Genomic DNA, 16,884 nt, shown 5'->3' with positions numbered 1-16,884 from the left:
AGCCTACAACATCAAAGTGGAGATTTGGTGACTCTCAACTTTGTTACAAACTCTCTGGGGCCGGCCTGAGGTTTGTTTTGCTTATTTCCCGTGGGGAGAAGATGAGAAGTCGCGCACTTTGAGCGGCGAGGAAAAGTGAGGAAGAGAAGAGACCGAGATTGAATCCAGGACTCTCTAGGAGCGAAAGGACAGCCAAACCCACCCGGACGCCCGCTGGTCTCCGCGAGCCACCGCCTCGCGAGTGGCGTGTTTGGACATTTCTGCTGCGCAGCCCTAAGAGCAACTCTCCGCGGCTGCGTTCTCCGCCTAGTTGGCAGGTCGCCTCCGGGTGCGCGGAACAACTCCTCGCTCGCGCCTTCCGCGCTTCTCGCTCCCTTGAGCCCGCCGGGGGCACGGGCCGGCGCCCTCGCTGTGTGGCTGCAGGCTCCGGCCTGGCCGTGGGATGTTAGCGGTGGGGGCGATGGAGGGCACCCGGCAGAGCGCGTTCTTGCTCAGCAGCCCGCCCCTGGCCGCCCTGCACAGCATGGCCGAAATGAAGACCCCGCTGTACCCTGCGGCGTACCCCCCGCTTCCCGCCGGTCCTCCCTCCTCCTCGTCCTCCTCGTCCTCCTCGTCGTCGCCCTCCCCGCCTTTGGGCGCCCACAACTCAGGCAGCCTGAAGCCCCCGGCCGCAGGGGGGCTCTCGTCCCTGGGCAGCCCTCCGCAGCAGCTCTCGGCCGCCACCCCACACGGCATCAACGACATCCTGAGCCGGCCCTCCATGCCTGTGGCCTCAGGGGCCGCCCTGCCCTCCGCCTCGCCTTCGGGTTCCTCCTCCTCCTCTTCCTCGTCCACCTCCGCTTCCTCGGCTTCGGCCGCTGCTGCCGCGGCCGCAGCAGCCGCAGCCGCTGCCTCCTCCCCAGCGGGGCTGCTGGCCGGCCTGCCCCGCTTCAGCAGCCTGAGCCCGCCGCCGCCGCCGCCCGGGCTCTACTTCAGTCCCAGTGCCGCAGCTGTGGCCGCTGTAGGTCGGTACCCCAAGCCACTAGCCGAGCTGCCCGGCCGGACACCCATCTTCTGGCCAGGAGTGATGCAGAGCCCGCCCTGGAGGGACGCACGCCTGGCCTGCACGCCTCGTGAGTACAATCGCCCGCGCCCCGTTCTGCGCGTTCTGCCGGCTCGGGGTCAGTCCACCCTGTTGCCTCCCCAGTAGTTTGGCTGCGCCGATATCGTACGATTTAGGCTGGTCCCGGGCGTTCAGCGATAGATTCTCGCTTTCCAGAGCTCGCGTGGTTGCGTCCAAGCGCCCGCCTCTCCCCCCAGTCTGGGGCACGCCTCGCGGAACGGGTGTGCACGCGTCCGCGTGGAACCCAACGCGGTGCAGGGCGTGTGTCTCACCCCAGGCCCTAGCCGCTCGGGGAACAACCCAGCCGGAACCGCAGGCCCGGCCTAGGTTAAAGAGGTGGAGAGGGCAGGAGAGGCCACTGCACCCCCCCCCCCGCACCCCTGCTTTCCAGGCTCCTGCCTGCGGGCTAGGGCCCCACCCCACCTTCGCCAGCCTAACTGGTCTCGGCTCTGGGAACCGGTGGGGACGCGCAGCGGCGAGCCCTCCACAGCTCTGTGCGGAGCGCGTATATTTGCTCGTACGTCTCGGCCCAGGGTATCTCCACCTCACCTTTTTGCTCTTGTCCCCCGAGTACACTTGGCCCGGGTGAGCCCATGGAAGACAGGCCGGCGGCCCGCGGAGGACCGCGAACGCCGAGTGACTTCGGGCGGCTCCCCACCTCTGGGCTGTAGCTTTCCCACCTGCCTTGACCCTGGGGGGCCGGGGAGCCTTGGGCCCGGGCTTAGTATAGGGCAACGTGGCGCTTAACATCCTAAAAGGAGCAAATCCGGAGGAAGAACGAGGTGACGGGACAGGGACCAGGGAAAATGCAACATCTCGCAGGGACCTTGCTTGAAACCAAGTTGCCCCGGGATCACTCTAATCTTCTGGGAGGTGGCCACCGTCCCCGGAGCCTCCCAGCCTCCGTGGTGGCGTTCGGGGCCCAGCCCAGGGTCCCTTGCACGCTCTGTTCTTTGCTTTTGACCGAGTCCCCGAAGTTTCCTCTAAGTCTCCGGACCTCTTTAGTGTGGCTGAGCGGCGGCAATTGAGGGAAGTTGTAGGAGCTTAGTGGAGGCTCCCTTGGGAAGCTTCGAGACGGAGGGTGGCCCGGACGGGTGAGGGTGTGGGGAGACGCTATTGTATTCGTTTTGCTGGCCTTGTAGGGACCGCCAACAAAGGCGGCGCCCCCTCCCCCTTGGCCTCAGCGGCGTTAGACTTGGGGCAATTTCACTCTCTTGTGTGCAAAAAACAAGGCGCCCTTTGTAGTGCGGATACAGGTTAGGAAGGCGTTCGAGGAAAAAAACTAGTCATCCTCGTGCAAAAGACTCCGGGGCCAAGCGAGCACCGACTGGACCAGGAGGCGAGAGCTGCCTTCCACCCCCCACCCCCCACCCTCCATCCGCTATCCCGCACTCCTCAGTGCATTGGGGCCTGGCGATTTGGCTCCGGCAAACTTGAGCGATGTGTTCCCTGGCTGTTTGACATTGGTGTTGGGCAGAAGGTTATTTAGAACTGCTCCAGACCCACCCGGCTTTTAAAAAAACAGGTGGGATAAAAAGGCAGAAAGGGAGGCGCGGAGGGACTGGAAGGGCCACGCCACTTCTGGTGCCCGCCGCCGAATAAGCTTTCCTTTCCCATCAAAACATTGTTTTGCGAGTTCGTTTCTTTTCCGTGGAGGCCGCTGTAACCGATTCTTTCCCCCCTATCCTTGATTATCTGTTCTCGAAGATCAAGGATCCATTTTGTTGGACAAAGACGGGAAGAGGAAACACACGAGACCCACGTTCTCGGGCCAGCAGATCTTCGCCCTGGAGAAGACTTTCGAACAAACGAAATACTTGGCGGGGCCGGAGAGAGCTCGCTTGGCCTATTCTTTGGGGATGACGGAGAGCCAGGTCAAGGTGAGTGGGCCTTGAAAACCTCTAGAGATAGGTTCCCCTCCCCTGACGCGCGCCCACGCGCGCGCGCGCCCGCGCGTACACCCCCCCCCCCCACTCACCAGTCTAATAAACACGCCTGGGGTGCGGGTCTGAGGAGTCTGCGGAGAAGATGGGATCAGCGAAGGGGGTCGGGGTGGGGGTTACAAAGGCTCTGGAATCTCCCGGGAGGTCAAACTGTTGATGAACAAAAGGAATCAAGCCCCCCGCCTTTGAAATTAGGTTAATCTAGATAGCAGCATGTGCTGGGAGAACTCGCCATTATTAGAGAATAAAAGCATTGCCGAAATATCAGCCCTGATAATAGATCAAGCCACTTAGATAGCTTCTATTTATTCTATTTGTAAAGATATGCAAGCTTTTGTTTGTCAATTCAGACTCCACTAGTTATATAATTTCCTAATGTAGATCATTATTAAAGTGCTACTATATTAACTCGCAGGTTTTTAAAAAAATAAATTTACAGGATCTAACCACTTAGCATGAATGAATCTGCTTTTAGTTTAGCTGAAGGCAATCACTTTGGAATAGTAATTTTCTAAATGAATTAACAAGACTATTACTTTATTAGGAAATTGAGTTCTGTTTAAAATAAGTATCAATAGATGTATTTTACTGTTTATGGCAACTATTTAAATAAAATGTTATTTAGTTTATGATTGAGTTCTACAATGTATTTACAGGGAATCAAATTTTTGAAATCCTCCCTAGAAAAATAAAGGGGTTGAGCCAGCTAGGTAAATTAAATCTAGTGGTTTCCTATATCTCTAGTATTCCCTTTTGTTCCTCTTCTTCATGTATTATATTTGGTTTTTTTTTTGGGGGGGATGTGTTTGTGTGTAAGTCTGTTTTCATTAGACATATTGTTACTCTCTAAAAAGTAGGAATAACTGTTAGCCATGTCTGCTCGTTGGAGTGTATTTTCCCTTGGACAAACATCATAAAATGCATTTCAGGAGTGATTTTCTATGTGTCGATTAGAATATCATCACAGTTAAAATTAGTTTTGCAGTGGTTGATACAGAGCTGCCACAATAATCTGGAGGTCTTCATTTGTCACCGTAAATATGTCTGTGTGGCTCAAAGTGAATTATTATAACTATATAAAGAAAATAAAAATCACTTTCTTAACAATTCTGATTCTCTAGATAAAATACATAATGGATGAGAAAAATTGAGACGCATAAAGAGGATAATTCAATATGTTTGGGAAATTGGTTGCTTATTGCTGATGCTTTAGGTTAAAATATATGTATCAAACATGGGTGTCAATCATCGTGAATAGTCTTAAAATATTTTATATGGAATTGAATGTACTGGGGAGGAACAATGTTACAAAATTTTTTGAAAGACTAGGCATGCTAATAGTGGGAAATAATGTAATCGGCAAAATTTCACTTAAAAAAATAACTGATGAAAACTCTAGCTTTGACTTTGGTTTTATGAAAAACATTAAACCAGAGAGAGACACACACAAACCACTGTGATGATTTTGACTGAGCTGTTAAGTATTTTTATGTATTTATATTGGTTATTAGTGAATTGAGGTTTCTGTTTTAGATTAGAAAACACACGTTACATCATACATTGCAAGTGTAAATTGGGAGGGGTGTTTACCTACCATGTTTGTGCGTATGCAGACCTGAGATAAGTGAAATAGGCAGATATCCGAAAGTGAAAACGAGAACGAAGGTAATTGGGATAAATGCTGTATTTTTTCCCACACATCACACTAAAAAGCGAGTACACTTCGGTTGTTTGGAATACTTTAACCTAAGAAAGTAAATAACGAATAAAACCACAGTCATTATTTTCAAAGGGGAAAAGTTTTCTACTTTAAACTAGGAAGTAGGAAAGCGCACTCATTTTTTGGGAAACTCAGTTTTAAGTTTCCAAGTTGTTTCTTCTGAGAAATGGCTCACTGACAACCTCATTACAACTTGTGTTACTATCGCTATGGCAACGGCAGTTTGTTGGTGCCTGTTATTCAGAGGAACCTGGGGGCGATGGAGACCGACTTTGACGGCCCAGACAAGGGATGGCTCTGAGGGAGGGTGGCAAGCCGTCAGGGGGCCGCAGGAGCGTCCCCGGGATGTGGGAGAAGTGGCCCTACCCGGATCTGCTCGCGTTAAATCCCTGCCGCCCTTGTCTCCCCTCTCCTTGCCTGGATCGGCCCGCAGGTCTGGTTCCAGAACCGCCGGACCAAGTGGAGGAAGAAGCATGCGGCGGAGATGGCCACGGCCAAGAAGAAGCAAGACTCCGAGACCGAGCGGCTCAAGGGGGCGTCGGAGAACGAGGATGAGGACGACGACTACAACAAGCCCCTGGACCCCAACTCGGACGACGAGAAAATCACGCAGCTGCTGAAGAAGCACAAGTCCGGCAGCGGCGGCGGCCTCCTGCTGCACGCGTCCGAGACCGAGGGCTCGTCCTGAGCGCCCGCCGCCGGGCCGCCGCCTCCGCCGCCCTGGCCGTGGGGCCGCGCACGCCCTGCCTCCCCACCCCCGCGGGGTCCTTTGCTATTTTCTGAGATGTACATATCTATTTTTGTAACCTAGAAGTTGAGGAGGGCGAGGGAGAGAGACTCGGGGTTGATAAGAAGGCAGAAAACCTCACGCAATTCACTACTTAAAGAACGCCACCGAAACTCGCAGCTGCGACAACCCTCCCAGCCACGTTCGGCCCCCTAGTCCCGTTCCCCCGGGACGGAGAAACCTCAGCGCCCGGCCCCCTTGCCCGTCCTGGCTCCGGCGCACGGCGGGGGCGGAGGCGCAAGGACCGGTTCTCCAAGGATCGACACCCACCGCGCGGGGGACCTCGGAGCCACGCGGGCGGGCGGCCGCCACAGAGGGGAAGAGGGACGTTTCTCCTCCCACAAACTGCTGTGCGGACTAACGTAACCTGTTGAAGGCCCTTTGTAAATAAATCGTGAGTCACACTGACTAGAAGTTACTTTATTGTGAATATTTAAAATGTAAACTGCTTTTTTGAATTTGGTAGAAAAAATTGGACCCCCTTCTCCCACCCTACCCCTTTTACGAGCTACTCAAACCACACGTTCCTCTTTTATTTTGAACTTAATTTGAGAAGCTTTGAAACGAATGTTCTCAGCCTCCCTCTCCTCGCTCCTCTGCCGGGTTTGGGTTTGTTGGAGCTCACTTTCCCCTCTTCCCTTCCCGCTCTTCCCCACCACCCCCTGGCTCCGCGCCTGCCTCCAGCCTCCAGGACTTGAAGTAGAAGACATGGAACCAGGGAAGGCCTCAGACTGGCCTCTCCGTTCCTCTCTGAAATTGCACAGTCGTTTGTTGCTATTTATTAGTGATTTAAAGAAAGTGTTGGGGAGGGAGGGGCTACAATAGCTTGTATTTAATTTAACTCCTTTCTGATAAAAATTCGTGTTAAAGTAGATGGTGGGAATTGTTACAACTGCTCTGGGTCAGAAACATAAAAATCCATTTAGTTGCTGTAACTGAATTTGAAGTGTTTTGTATCATAAGAATACTATGGACTATGTAAATTGTTTTCTTTTTTAAGCTGATAACGGTGATATATTAGCATCTTTAACCTTTATTAATTTATATAAGGAATTCAGTTTGTAAAGAGAAAAAAAAAACCCTTTGCAAGACCAGTTAAATGTAATGCACTTTCTGTTTCAAAGGATAAATCAAATTAAAAACAGTTTGAAGACGTCTTTTGCCTTGAATGAAAGGGTACAGATCATCTGATCTCATCAGAGATCTCAAATAAAAGCCAAGACCACAAAAATTTTATATTGGTTTCTTGGATAAAATACTTCTACATCATCATCGTCATCATTATTTGGAAGAGTGGGGTCACACATTTCATTCTCCTTGGTTTGGGAAGATACGAGAAATGCAGCCCCACTCATAGGGCTTTTTGGAGAGACTTGTCTAACAGGCTGCTTCTGATGTCTGTGTTGTCTGATTTTTTCCTGATGCCTTTTTCCTTTTCGAGGAAGTCCCTGGGGTTTTTTGGGAAAGACCTCATTTCCATATATCCAAGATAGCTCTTTAGTCCAGCGCTAGCTCACTTAGCTTAGAGGAGGCAGCTGAGCTCGCTGGCCCAGCAGCACTGCTCTTTGATGCTAACATTTTTTCCCCACTGTGGCTTGTAAGAATGCAGAAGTTAGTGGAAAGACAGGAACTCTGATTTTGCTAACCATTACAATGAAGAAGGATGAGTTTAGAGAAAGCTTCTTATAACTGATATGAAAGTCTTTAGCGTTAAGGAAGCAATGTCATAGCTTCTGTAGCTGAATTTGCAACAACAATAATAATAATAATAAATCCCAGGGAGAGGGCTGTATTGTACCACTGTCTTGGGATCTTTTTGTTTTCAGACCCTCAGTTATAGGCTCAGTGAAATATAGTTATTCCCTTAGTGTTTCAGGTTAATGAGCTTGTGTTCAGAGACAGAAAAATCAATAGAACCCAGTAGATTCTTCAGGCTAGTGTTAGGTAAAGAAAGAGTAGGTCTGTTTTGTTCCCTTGGAAAAAAAAATTGTGAAAACAGAGAATGAAATTGCCGGAAGGAAATTATTATAGAATATATTCCTGATGGCATGGTTTAGTGGAAAGATAGGATGCAAATCTGCTCTATTTCTTTCCTGTAGTTTGCCTGTGAAGTTAACAATAAATGTCAAAACTTCTGAATTTCTGCATTCTTTGCAAGACCTAGGTGTCTGTCCTATAGAGAGACAATTATTTCAAAAGAGGCTTTACTGTGCTGGGATGATGTAATTTAAATCCTAGCTGTAAACAATAAGAATTTCCTTCCTTCCTTCCCTCCTTCCTTCCTTCTTCACTTCTCTGTCCCCCTCCTTCTCTCTCTCCCTCAATGAAAGAACCTGGGAAAGGACAACTCTATTATCCTAAAACTTCACTTTATTATTTGTTAATTTGCAACAAATGAGTCTCTTTTCTCATTATTATTTTTTTTACCTTCACCCCATCTTCTGCCTTGAAAAGCCAAGCAACTTTTTATGTATTCCTTCTTCCTAAGAAAAGAAAACAAAAATTCACAATATAATTAGAAATACTATTCCTGGAATACTGACTGTTGTTGTTGTTGTTATTTTTAGTAGTAATAGCAGTAGTAGCAGTAGCAGCAATACAGTAGTAGCAGTCATAGAAAACTTGGAACTGAAATTGAAACTTTTTCTCAAGTAAATAGGGTTACAGCATTTATTCCAAGTTAGAAATGTGGAAAGACAGATACCTCTTCAAATTCCTTTAGGAAGCAGTCCCTCTGAGCTCTTCATCTTTACATTTAGAGCATGTGAAACGTGTGAAAACTGGTGGCCTGGCCCCCACCCTGCAGGCCAAGATGCAGAGGGCAGACCAGATCTGCATGGTTGCCAGCCTAAGCTCTGAAGTGCTCTCAGTTGTGTGAATAGCGGCTGGAGTTGGGCTCCGGGGCCATGCTGCACTAGCATTCGCTGCTTTTCTCTAGTTGGCTGCAGAAGCGACTTGAAGTTTGCAGTTAATTTACTCCCACCAAGGATACCAGCTGGCTGCCGTTGCACCTGGTCCCATAAAATTAGGAGTGAGTGAGAAGTGGGTGGGGCACACCTTACTTAGGTATCCCCTTATCCTGGTTGGTTTGGTTTAGTTCTATGTATGTGTAACAAGAATGTTTTTTTACAAGAGTTAGATGTTGGAGAAGCTAAGGAAACACTCTATAGCTCAAGCAAGGGAGAGTAAGAATCGGTTTTCATTTGGGCTCAAAATTTTTATGGCATTAACTAGCCATAAGCATCTGATTAAGGCTCCCAGACAATCTTCACAGCTAAAGGGGGTCATGATTTTAAAACAAAAAGTAACAGCAAGGGACTGTTTTTTACATTTTTCAGTTTTGAAATATAATTGACGTATAACGTTGTATAAGTTTAAGAATGTACAGCGTAATGATTTGACATATGTGTATATTACAAAATGGTTACCACAATAACTTTAGTTAACCTCCTTCCCCTCACATTGGTATCATTTTTTTCCTTGTGATGAGAACTTGAAAGATCTACTCTCTTAGCAACTTTCAAATATACACTACAATATTGTTAACTTGCGTGACCATGCTGCACATTCCATCCCAGACATTTTGTACCTTTGGGCTGCCTTCACTCTTTTCTCCCACCCCCCGACTTTTAAAAATGCTTTTAAAAATGCTTACAAGCAAAATGTCAACATAGAAAACAAAAGGAGAAAAACAGGATTTGCATATGTGGTGAAAGGAAGGATATAACTGCGTTTATATTTTTGTTTTTGCTCCGTGTGTGTGTTTCTTTCCTAAAAAGGGAAAGTCAGTGAGGTTGGGTGAGGGATACACAGTAGAAGGCAAGAACCCTGTATGTGTCTCTGAGACGGCCCAGCAGAATTCACAGATCGAAGTTCCCACACAGTTCTCTTCCCAGACCCCACAGCCTAAGCTCAGTTCTCCTAATTGGTGATTAACCTTCTTTGGTTCATATTCAGAGGAGCCTGTAACTAAAGCTCTGTACTTCTTTCCCAGAAGCTGTGGTTTATTGAGCAGCTTTCCAAGCTTATACACACTTTAACCCACTTTTCCTTTCCCTTCTTGGATGACAGTGGAAAGAGGGGCAACTGAAAATTGCTCCTTCTTATCTGGAAAGATGTACCTTTCCTCATCACTCTGCATGCAGGCAGTTTGGACTGGAGGCCAGCTCTTGGAAATACTGGACTAGGCGACAGAGTCTGAGGGTGCATTTGAAACCTCTTGGAGCCTGTCATGTATGTGAGAATGTTATTAGGTCAGCACTGAGGAGTAGATCCACACTGTCCTGTCCTTTGAGCTGGTCATCATCGGGGTTGCACACACACACACACACACACACACACACACACACACACACACTGGAGAGGTGAAATTCCACTTGGGAACTCCTAGCACTGAATGGCTTAAAGAGACAGTGACTCCTTTGTTAATCATTGACAATAGGATCGTGTAATGCAACAGAGGTGAGCATTAGATTTCATCCATAAACTTTATTTTAGGCTGATTTGAACAGCTTTCTCTGCACTAAATTTCCTCCCTCTTACCGCACACACAGATACTTGAAAAAAGTAATCTTTCCCTCTTCAGTATGACTTTCTTAAAAAGCCAGTTCCTCAATACACTTCCTTTTTTGACAGAAAAGTGTGTATTTTGTTATGCAGCTTAGACTGCAAGCTTCACAGAAAAATATATTTCTCCCTGTGGCCCTTTTTTAGATCTGCAGAAAAAAATAATATAACCCCCCATTTATTAGTGTAAAGGTTGACCGGGGAGTAGACTGATGTTGTGAGTGGGATGACCAAAGGGTATTTTCCTGAATTTTAGCCTTCAGCATTCCATGGATTGGCTTGGGGTTGTTCCACAAACTGCAAAGTTTATCTAAGAGCTTCAGTTCACTCTGTAGTCTTCCTCTGTAACCCAATAGATCAGTCAACCCAAAGATGAAATGTCCAGATATGCATTGTGTGTTCTCTGCCCTGAACCAGAAATTTCCATTGAAGACCATGGTTAAAGAGTTTAAAAGTAGAGCATAATATCTCTTGTGGTCTTTATTTATTTTAAAATTTATTTTTCAACTATAGTTGACATATGATATTATATTAGTTTCAGGATACAACATAGTGATTAGACATTTATATAACTTACGAAGTGATCCCCCTGATAAGTCTAGTACCCTCTGACACCATACATAGTTATTACAATATTATTGACTATATTCCCTATGCTGTATTTTATATCTCCATGATTATTTTTATAACTGGCAATTTGTACTTCTTAGTCTCTTTCACCTTTTTCACCCATCTCTCAACCCACTTCCTATCTGTTGACCACCAATTTGTTTTCTGTATCTATGACTTTGTTTCTGTTTTGTTTGTTTGTTTTATTTTTTTAGATTACACATATAAGTGAAATCACATCTCTGTGGTGTTTAGTATCTATTGGAGCCTGGCCAGATTTCTGAAGTAGAAGCCTCAGAGCTTCTATTTTAGTATACTTTGAATAATCAGGGCTAGTTTAGCTGAAGATATTTTAAAATATGGATCCTTTCCTCATTCTAGGGAAAGAATTTGTAACTACACAATTTATATAGCTGCATATTATTACTGTAGAGGAGCTTACCATCTCTGTAATGTTATTGCCTATGTCTACCTTGACAAAGCCAAAGGAAATGTTGAGGTATAATTATCCTATATATTTGGTTATTACAAGGGAGACAGAGATATCAAATTGAGGAAGAAAACCAGCACACCTCTATGATATAGTTTTATTTTGGGAGGTGCGTAAAGTACGAAAGAACTATCAGTTATCAGTAAGTTGTTTGGGACCAATCCGCTTGTATAGACTACAGAAAGGCAAAGTTGCTGAAAATACATTAACTTAGTTATTACCAGATGGTCTAATCACCTTCAAACAAAGGCATCCAACAAATTTCACACCTCCAATCTGAGCCCTGGATGTGGGTCCATGGTTTGCAGGAATTCTACTAGTCCTCATAGCAGCTTAGGCTGTTGTGCTTGACGCAATGGCTCAGCTCTTGAAAAGAATTTTGTAAACCTTTCTCCCTACCCTGGGTTTTTCTTCTTCCCTCTCTGTGCTCTTTACTTGCTCTGTAAAGATTTGTTTAATTTTCTCCCAAATCCAAATGGTCCCAAGTGAATGAGTGGATTTGAGAAATCTTTTGTCATCGCCACAATCAAGAGATCGCGTAGTGGTGGGAAGTAGGACTGTGAAACCAGAGTATCTGCTTATCACTGACAGGTCGTGTGATCTTGGGCAGATGACTCTACATCTCTGTGCCTCGTTCGTCTCATCTGTAAAATAAAGATGATAATTGTACCTACTTTATAGGGTTCTTGGGAGAATTACATGAGTAATATAGATAAAGTTCTTGGAACAGTGCCTGAAGTCTTAGCCATTACACCATCATCATCATCGTCATCATCAACATCATCATGAAAGGCCTAGTCCTCAGGTTGCTCCTGGCTTAGGTTCTGCTGTCTTGTGCAGGACAACTATTCCACTGAGGAAAGGTTAAGAAAAGTGAAAGTGGAAAGAGAAGGAGCAAGGGATATTTTCTTTTATGTGAAACTTAATGCCTAATGACCTGTGGTGGTTTTCAAATACTTCCAAAAATCTTTGACCTTCCTTCTTTTAAAAGATAGAGCTTAATCCCCTTTGTCTTGAATGTGGCTGTATTTACTGACTTGCTTCTAATGAACAGTGTAGCAGAAGTGATGGTGTGTGTGTGTGACTGGATTATGAAGGGCATTGTGGCTTTCTCCTTGCTCTCTTTTCTGGATTGCTCACTCTCGGGGAAGTCAGCTGCCACGTGGTGAGGACACTCAAGCAGCCCTATGGGGAGGTCCGTTTGGTGAGAAACAGGCCTCTGCCAACAATCAGCACTAATTTGCCAGGAGTGTAAGTGAACTTTGGGAGCAGATCCTCCAGCCCCAGTCAAGCTTTCACATGGCTGCATCCCTGGCCAACATCTTGCCTACAACCTTATGAGAGGCCCTGAGGCAGAATCACCCAGCTAAACTCTCAGGGATTCCTGACCTACAGCAACTGTGTGAGTTCACCAGTGTTTGTTTTTTTAAGCCATTACATTTGGAGATAATTTATTAGATAGCATAGATAACTAATACAGTATGTACCAGACCTATTTCTGTTTTCTGGGTAAAGAGTAGTGCATTGGAGGTAAAGAATCTTGAGGAAGACCACTTTCATGATTATTTGAAAATGCCAACAGGATGGCCCCACGTGCTGTGAAAGAAGCACTGGTTAATTTCTTTAGGGTCAGAAAACTTGTACCCAAGAGCTGGTTTCTATTTCTTGCTCGTAACTTGGACAAGTCACTTAACTTCAATACTCTTCCATTTCCTCATCCGTAAAATTATCTTAATAATAATTTCTGCCTCACAAAGTTGTTGTGAAACTCAAAAGCAAAAGGACTTCATAAAATATGAAGTGTCATGCAAATGTGAGAGGTGATGACTGTATCCTATACTTCGGATATATAGTTTGGCTAAGCGTATTCTACTGTTGTTTCTCATGAAGGAATTTCAGAAATACAGAGTACCTGGGTCTGGCTTCACAGGCGATTATTATTTATCTCCCCACAGAACATGACCACAGACACACTTCCAACTTTACTCTGGTTGGTCGGATGCTGGAAATCTAGGGAAAATAAAGAAACCCAGGAAAAGAAAAAAAATTACAAAGGAGAGAAGGAACCGTGGATTTCGATTTAGGAATGGGGGTTTGGAATTGCCCCCCTTACCTTTCCTTTGAGAACTAGGAACATAACTCTGTTTCCAAGAGAGTCAGGTAGCAAGATGGCAGGATAGAGAGGGAGTGAGTGATAGGTGCTGAAGCTGCTGTTGGCTACTTGGGATGAAGGAAGGAAGGGAGGCAGTAAACCCCTAGAAAAACAAACTCAGGGGAGCTGGCTCTTGATTAAGAGGAAAGCTGCTGTAGACCTTGTTCTTTTCAGTGTGAGCTTGGCATGACTTGCCAGTTGAAGTTGATGGACAGAAGGTTCCTCTTCCTGCCTATCTACTGGACTTTTACACACCTCTCAATACAGCAGAAGCAGAGAGAAGCCAGTCCACCAGGGAAACAGTAAACACAGCAAATACAGTTGAAGACTTGGGCTTCATTGCCTCTGGTGTAGGATTGGTCCTGATGCCTGCCTAAGTATGCTGGTAAAGGCGATTACGAAGAGAAAAGCGACTGCAAAAGCAAATATGAAATCAGCACATTGTCATTCATCTTCATGAGATAGAAAAGAACACAGAAGTAGATGACTTCAAGGGACCTCGCTTTAAGCACACTTAAGGTGACTGTCAGCCAGGGATGCATGCTCTACCTGGAAGGAGAATGATGGTTTCCAGGTGGACAGTCTGCTTGTCCTCATGCCTCTGTCCTCCCTCCCTGTCTGTCTCCCTCCCTCCATCCCTTTCTTCTCCTTTCAGTATAATGCCTCAGAGAGACTTGAAAGGCTAGAGTGGTGACAGTTTGGACAAAACTGCATCTGTACTACCTTTTGGAAAACTGAAACCCAGAATAGTCAAACTGCAAGAACACAGGACCATATGCTCCTTGTTTACTATTGTATCCCCAGGACATTGCACAGTGTTTGGCACATAGGGGGGTATTCAAGGAATATTTTTTTGAAAGTGCGCACGCGTGCACACACACACACACACTACAATGAAGCCACAGAGAACGTTGCATTCTCTTGAAGGTTTTAAAGAAAACGATAAACCTTTAATGCAACTGACTCCTTTTTCCAAGCATGGAGGCAGAGGAATGATCTCAGAGCTATCAGGAGTCTCTTTTAACTCCAAATATATATGTAAATATCTGACAAATTGCTGTCTAAATAAGCATGCACAGCTTAAGTAGCGAATGGGTGAGTTCAATGCAAAGATTTTCTTTGGGTAAAATGGAAGATCAAGTAAGGGTTAGAATACATTCATATATCTATCACCTCCCAACATGGTGTGTAGTAATGTGTGTCACTCTCCAAGGCACACAAGTTATACTCATGCATAGAACAACAAGGAAGAGGAGGACTCACTGGCCATTTAAAATACTCCTTGCAGTTGAGATTCTATCAGAGAGTTTGCAATACCAAACTTAGATTTCCAGCAATACTTTCTTTGGGACAAAAATTCGGGGTGATACAAATGAATACAACCAACTCCTCCAGGTTTTAACTGGGGTTTCTTGCTGTTGTACGCTTCTCTCTCTCTAAGATTTGGAAGCATTTCTCTTGACTTCCCTCCTGATCTGTCTCATGTTGCTCGCAGTACCTGAAAAATCTAGATGCATGTTGGAGACCTTTGCATTTCAGAGATCCTTTGTGGTGAACTGATTGTTGGAGGCTGTGTGAAGTCTGAGAAGCCTGCTGCAGAATTTGCTGCAGGTAGGTGGTGGTGGTGGGGCTGGAGTCAACTTCCCCTTGACCTGTTGGCCAACATTACAATTAAGCTGTTTTCTTTAGGCCCCTGGCTTTCCTTTCCCCTAGAGCAACAGGGAATTTAGGAGCTCCTGGTCTTTGTCTTCCCAATTAGCCTCTGTAAAAGCCAACTGCCAATGACCACTTCTGTTTCCAAGGAGAAGGTTTTTAAAACATTTTTTCCCCCAGAGCGGCTCATGAACAAATCTAGGGCCCAAGAAGGCAGGAGAAATGAGTAAGTCCATAAAACTAGCAATACCTCCCCTACCCCCAAGTGGTAAATGGTCTTCCACTTGTAATGGCTTCATCCTCCAACTCCTTTTCTTCAGTACTTTTTCTATAATGCTGGTTTACAGCAACAGCCACCCTCCTGTCCCCTAGCTGTTCAAGCAGCCTAAAATTAATGTCTGCGGTGCCTTCCCTCCCTCGAAATCGGGAAGTGGTGTCGTGGTCCGTGAGTCTCTCAGTTCCACAGCCAAAGTCCGGGCTTTCTTATTTTACCTGGTTCTATTCAGCTGGGCAGAAAACTCGCTTCCCTTAAGGGTCTGTTCCCCAGATGCGATCTCTTATATGCTACTGGTGCAAACGAGGTTCTTCCTAAAGAGCGGGGTCTGTAGGAGAGTAGAGAATGAGGGAACTCGGCCTCCTTCCAGCGAGAAGGGCCAGATCTGGTGCGGAAAGACTTTGTGAACTGGGAAAACCGTTCCTAAGGGAAATGTTTGGAATGTGCTCTGCGGTCCCACCTACAGACAGGGGCTGAAGTAATCTCCCCAATGCCTGGAGATGCTGTCTGGCCTGGGCCTTATAGAAATTTACGCCCAGGTGAGGAGAGAAGGGTGGCCCTTCAGGGAATGAACGCCGGGAGCTCCCAGAGGTCCTTCTCGTTCAAAAAGGACCTGGAAAGAAAAAACGAAGAGTTTGGGGACTGCGGCTCTCTTGAATCACAAAATTCAATGAGAAAAATCGGAATTCATCTTGATTAACTGGGAAGATGAATTAAAAAACGCTGTTTGCAGGCTCATTCTCATTTGCCCCGAAAGAGGCTCCTCACAGGAGAATCCTATATACAGGCTCAAGCTGGGCCCCCTCTCCTCTCTCCAGTTGGCAGACATTGGGTCCTCGAGTCCGTGGTGGTACTGGCTGTGTGGGTGATGCTGGGACTGAGGTTATTAAAGCCCACTAGCTGGGTTTGTTTCTCTTGTTTTGCTTATCTGACGACGGCTTTAAGCCCAGAGGGCAGTGCCTTTGCGGATACCTGCCTCGCACATCTCACCTGCACAGGAAGCGCCCTCACCCGCAGAACACAATGTCCCTCTAGGGCAGGTAAGGGTACCTGTGGCCGCTGCCTTTGGTAGTCTAGCTGTCTTTTACTTTATAGACCCTTCCTCTCGTGTTTTCTCCTTTGAGACCCTCCCACGGTTTGGATTGAGCTAAACTCTCGTCACTGGACAGTGAGTCCCAGGAAACTGGTCTCCACACATTATCAGACTCTCGCTACCACGTTCTCCATTTCCTTTATGGGATGACAAGGCCTAGGAAATTCGAGCGAGTTCGGAAATGGCAGGCACCTTGTTTCCTTCTCAGGTCCGGGCTCTGCCTTTTGACAAATTCCTTACTGAGATCAGCGAACGAAGTCTGTTTGAGATTCAGGACGTAGGTCCCCACGCCTGGTCCCAGTTCTCTTGCGCCTGGGGTGGGCTCTATCCCCAGACCCTTGGCCCAGGGTGGGCCCCTCGTGCGCTGGGCACACGCCCGGCGGGGGCCTGCGGGCTCCATTCCCAGCTGCCACGTGTGCTCCGTCAGTCGGGTTCCCTCCTCTAGCACAGCATCCAGCCAGAAGGAGAGGGCTTGAGAACCCTCCCCCAACGCCC

The 16,884-nt window shown here is 46.6% G+C and overlaps 1 protein-coding gene across 1 annotated transcript; it reads left to right on the top strand.

Annotated features, from left to right (window-relative positions):
* Positions 1-306: 306 nt before the first annotated feature.
* NKX6-1 (NK6 homeobox 1) lies at positions 307-6,788 on the top strand. The gene is made up of 3 exons (XM_019731247.3): positions 307-1,112; positions 2,810-2,982; positions 5,199-6,788. The coding sequence occupies exons 1-3, from the start codon at positions 443-445 to the stop codon at positions 5,451-5,453; spliced, it is 1,098 nt and encodes a 365-aa protein (XP_019586806.1). The 5' UTR covers positions 307-442; the 3' UTR covers positions 5,454-6,788.
* The last annotated feature ends 10,096 nt before the right edge of the window (positions 6,789-16,884 follow it).

This window comes from Rhinolophus sinicus, chromosome 1 (assembly GCF_057876585.1).
Source record: "Rhinolophus sinicus isolate RSI-liver-muscle chromosome 1, RSI-T2T, whole genome shotgun sequence".
Classification (NCBI taxonomy): Eukaryota; Metazoa; Chordata; class Mammalia; order Chiroptera; family Rhinolophidae; genus Rhinolophus; species Rhinolophus sinicus.
The sequence above is the reverse complement of the archived record's forward strand: the minus strand, read 5'-3'. Positions and strand labels throughout refer to the sequence as shown.